This window comes from Condylura cristata, unplaced genomic scaffold, assembly GCF_000260355.1.
Source record: "Condylura cristata isolate star-nosed mole 26May11 unplaced genomic scaffold, ConCri1.0 scaffold00007, whole genome shotgun sequence".
Lineage (NCBI taxonomy): Eukaryota > Metazoa > Chordata > Mammalia > Eulipotyphla > Talpidae > Condylura > Condylura cristata.
The window spans coordinates 49246114-49250836 of NW_004567108.1; the positions used below are offsets into that span (position 1 = coordinate 49246114).

The window sequence follows — 4723 nt, forward strand, 5'->3', positions numbered from 1 at the left end:
TTCAGCTTACAATTGGATTGCCTCAGCCGCATAAGGCGCTGCCTGGCCCTGACAAGCAAGCACTGCACCAGGGTGAGAAATTCCTCTGAAGTCAAAAGTGACTTGACAACTGGCTGATCAATAAAAGCAAAAGAGCTGTTTCTGCAAAGTCTCTCTCACTGCCGGATGGAGGAAAATCCAAATCTTATCATCCTACTACTCACCTGGCCCTATTCAGCTTCTAAAGAATTACTCAAACTTCCTACTGTCTGGCCTTTAGATGTGGAAATTCATCCAGGTTGCCTGTTTTAGAACTAGTCAGGTTTTCTACCTGCTGCACTTCATAGGAATTCACACAAGTCTTCTGGCTAGTCTTTCAGGATTCTACTATCTAGTCTTTAGATAAGGAAATTCACCTGTCTCCTATTCAGAGCAAATTACGCTTTCTACTGTCTAGACCTCAAGGAAACTCACTTAAAACCTTTTAGCAAGTTTCTTCAAAGAATTTTTCTGAAATTTGATTTGCAAGAAATTTCCTCTTCCTGCTTCTCAGGATGTCTCAGGTAGAAAAAAACAACAACAAAAAAACACCCCATTAAGCAGTAGATAAGGTTTAAGGGACTTTATTTTAGTTAATCTTCACTATAGTATTTTTTTTTTTTTGTGCACCTGTTTTTAACCTTGATTGATTTTAGAATGTTATAATCTCGAGTAAAGGTCAAAATGAACCCAGACTATTCTTAGAAAAAAGGTGATTGTGATCTCAGCCCCTTTTGTATGCTAATGTCATCCCTCTGCCTGCTTGAAATGTATAAAATAAACCTCTGCTGAAGGCAGAGCAGGAAGATTTGCACCCAATCTGACTCCTGTGTCTTCCTCACTCCCGCTCCTCTTTACTCCCCAATTTTTAGAATATCGCCTTGCCAACATCGTTCCCACCTTGAGACCCTGCCTGTGTCAGCCTCTCAACAGCCTGAAATTGGGGTTCGTTCCCGACAAATCAGGACCAGAAGCAAAACCTTGCAGCTCCTGGATCAGGTGGCTCTAGAGGAGACCCACAGGAAGAACTGGTGGGGCTCATTGTGGGTCCTCATTGGGCTGATTCATGAGGCAGTCTGCAGGGGTGAAGCAAGATCCTAAGGATCTCAGTGATTTGAAGATACACATGAGACACTTGTTATCAGCATTTACCCAAATTAAAAAGTCTAAAAAATTCTTTTTAAAATTCAGGCACTTACACTTTACAGTGAGCAGCAGTCAATACCCAGCCCTTTTCTATCAAAGCCCCAGCACAAAGGCTACTTTCTGTTTCAAGTAGAACCATGTAGGGTCTTGAATGAGGTTTCACATCATGTCCTCCAATGATTTTTTCACAAAAATCTGTTAAAAAGAAAAAAACAATCTTATCCATGCCTACCCCCAAAAGCTCCATTAAAACCATGTTTCTAAGGCCAGACTTACTTTTCCAGGTTGGAAAAGTAAGGGAAGGACTGATGAGAACACTTCTCTCCGGCTCCCTGCCCCCCCCCCCCCCGCAGGTAGCTGTTCAGATGATTTATTTTTTTTAATTTATTTATTTATGTATACAGAACTGAGGGGGACAGGCCAGAGGTGCAGGGGTGGTGAGAGTATTCAAAAGAGACAGAGTTGGGAGCAGAACAGGCTGATCTATGAAGGACACTGCTGAGGGGAGCAGTGGGTGGGTCAGGGGAGGTCTGCTGCACCATGTGGATCACCTCTGGAGCTGGGGATGGAACTTGTACTGAAGTGGCTGCGGCCAGCTTGCAGGGCTGTGTGCTAACCCACTGGGCCACCAGGGAGGGCCTGAATGTAAATCCTACTCCTACTTGGCTGTCTGAGAAGCCATGTATTATCAGGCTGGAAATCCATCACAAAACCCTCAAGTCTCAAGACTTGCACAGGGCAGAGATTGCATTGCTCTACACCGGTAACAATGCTACAGGTGTTGCTTGTGATGATGACACCCTTAGGTACCTCCCTACCCACCCATTTCTAGTTGAGTAGGGTCAACCAGAAAAACAAAAAACAGCCTTTGTGCTGGGTCTTTGAAAGAAAAGGATTGGGTATTGACTGCAGCTCACTGTCCAACGTAATCTGGGGAAGCAGAGGCTTTAGATGCCTGAGAGCTCCCTATTTTTTTTTTTTTTAAAGATCCATCCACCTATTCATACAGAACTGAGGTACAGGCCAGAGTTGCGGAGGGTGAGAGGATTCACCAGAGACGGAGTAGGGAGCAGAACAGGCAGATCATGGAAGTACACTGCTGAGGGGAGCAATGGGCGGGCCAGGAGAGGTCTGCTGCGCCATGTGGTCTCCTCCGAAGCAGGCGGGGATTGAACTCATGTGGAAGTGGCTTCAGACTCTCAGTGCTGTGCTTTAACCTGCTGCGCCACCAGGGAGGGCCTATTTTTTCTTTTTAAAGATTTATTTATTTAGCCAGAGGTGCAGGGCTGGTGACAGGATTCACCAGAGACAGTGGGGAGCAGAGCAGGCAGTTCTACAAAGTACACTGTTGAGGGGAGCACAGGGTGGAACAGGAGAGGTCTGCCAACCTTGTGGGTCACCTCCTGGGCAGGGATCGAACTTGCACTGAAGTGGCCAGCTTGCAGTGCTGCACTCCAATCTGTTGTGCCACCAGGGAGGGCCTCTCCAAGATCTTATAAAATCACGGTTTATAAACTGTTATTGGCACCTTTACTGTGATGGTACTCATGAGTTCTTTGGCAGTGTAAGAATTCTAGTTATTGAAGACAGCCAAGTTTGAGTGGATTTACTCTCTTTATCCTTTTTGAGGGAGTAGCATCCTATATTGGGAGAATATACCTGATCCTTCTCCAGATCCAGCCATCTGGTTGGGGCCTGGATCTAGAGCCTTTCTGACGAGGCAGGGGGAGGTCAGAGGGATGATGCTATAAAGAGAGAATGCTACCTGACTCAAGTTTCCTTGATGATAGGCCAGGGGCATTGGCTCATTTTAGAGCGGAATGAGCCCTAATCAGGGCACACCATCCAGGTTGCTGAGAGGATCTTGTGACTTTTGGATATGCTCTCAGCTGCCACCTGTCCTGCACCAGATGTTCTTGGAGTCTCCTAAAATATTGTATATTAGAGCCTTCTAATAGCCTTCTAATGTTGACTGAGACTCATGGTCCCTTAAATAGGGCACTGGTGCTGTTACTCCATTATTAACACCAACTCACAAATTTATACTAAGGTGTAAATGATACAGAAATTTTAATAAAACTTGCTGAGTGTTTAGAGTGGCCACAGGGCTTCTAATTTCCAGAAGGGACTTAAATTCTAGGCTCAGAAATAGATAAACCAAGAGAACTTCACCTGCATAACTTTTTTTCCTGGTGTGATTACGTAAGATAGATTCTAAACTTACATCTTATGATGTTCTGGGCTGCAGAAATCATAAACTCAATCGGATATTCTCTCTTCCAAAGTCCTGTGTTTGGTGAATACTTACATATAGCAGCCACATTTCCTACAATCACTCTCAAATGGGCCGGGGTCAAAGTTTAGACATTAAAAACTAACAATTCCTAGTTTCCACACAGAATCAAAATAAATTAGAATTTCCAGGATGGGGGCTAGGATGGTAGTATTTTAATAAATCCTCTAGATTATTCGGATGTGCAGAAGGCTTGAACCAAAGCAACAAGGCACGCTTTGTTGTGTCTTTACTCTTTTTGGGTCCACAATACTCTGTCCACCACAGAAAATAAAGTGTAGCAGGAAAAGTTGCTTTTGTTGTTTCCCTTGAAGAATAAATGCAATGGGATTTTAGAGTCCTCTGTTTTTACTTTTTAGAAGATTTGCCATGATGGATTACAGTCAGACTATGCCATGCTTCTAATATGCCCACCCTTTTCTGCTGAATGTCCTGCAACCCAGTATTTTTTTTACTTTAAAGTTACTTAAAAATGCTCTCTTTTTTAGGTTTGAAATAAACAAGGTAATTCCAATCTGAGAATCTGTTGTATCAGCCCTTACCCATCCCTCCCACCAGTCTTTGTCCATTCCATCAGCGCTTGTTGCCCATCCCATCAGTGCTTGCCCATCCCACCAGCTCTTGCTCATCCCTCCCACCAGCCTTTGTCCTTCCATCCCTCTATCCCTTGGCTGCTCCACACTCACCAGCCCAGCATCAGAGTAATCCTCACTTCCTAGAAGATTTTTAAGGAAATGCTAGATCTCCCCAGGGCCATTTCCCTTCCAGCGACAATGACAGGTGTTAGCAGCATTTCATACTGATGCATGTGCATAGCTCAGAACCAGTGTGTGGGTCACTGCTTGGGACACATAGGCTAAGCCTGATAGAAAATTCCAGAACTCCTCCAGAGAACTGATGTGGGAGAGTCCCAATATCTTAATGTATTTCCAAGGACATACTAATCTGTGGAAATCTCATAAAGATTCGAATCATCCCTGATTTGTTTTGGGTGCCTGGGTGCAGTTTGTTTTGTCTTTAAAGCTATCTATGCCTTCTTGCAGCCAAAAGAACTGAGGTACCACTATTCCTTCCTTGAAAGATATTATTTTTTCTCCTACCTTGAGAACTTTTTGTTTGCTTGTTTTTCCTTTCTGGCATTTTTTTTTTTTCCACAGACCAATGGTTGCTATTCTTTATTCTTTTTTTAGTGTACTTTTTTTTTTATTAAAAAGTTTATTTTTACATCATTTTGCACTTTTTTTTTCATCTCAATTGTAATCCCCA

The 4723-nt window shown here is 43.5% G+C and overlaps 1 protein-coding gene across 1 annotated transcript in view; it reads right to left on the bottom strand.

The window, feature by feature from the left end:
- LOC105853348 (granzyme A-like) overlaps positions 1–2965 on the bottom strand; it is a 10368-nt gene extending 7403 nt beyond the window's left edge. The window contains exons 1-2 of the mRNA XM_012721773.1: positions 2824–2965; positions 1244–1359 (exon numbers count right to left, since the gene is read on the bottom strand). Coding sequence (XP_012577227.1) covers positions 1244–1359; positions 2824–2965 — 258 coding nt within the window. The remainder of the gene's footprint in view (positions 1–1243; positions 1360–2823) is intronic.
- Positions 2966–4723: the final 1758 nt, after the last annotated feature.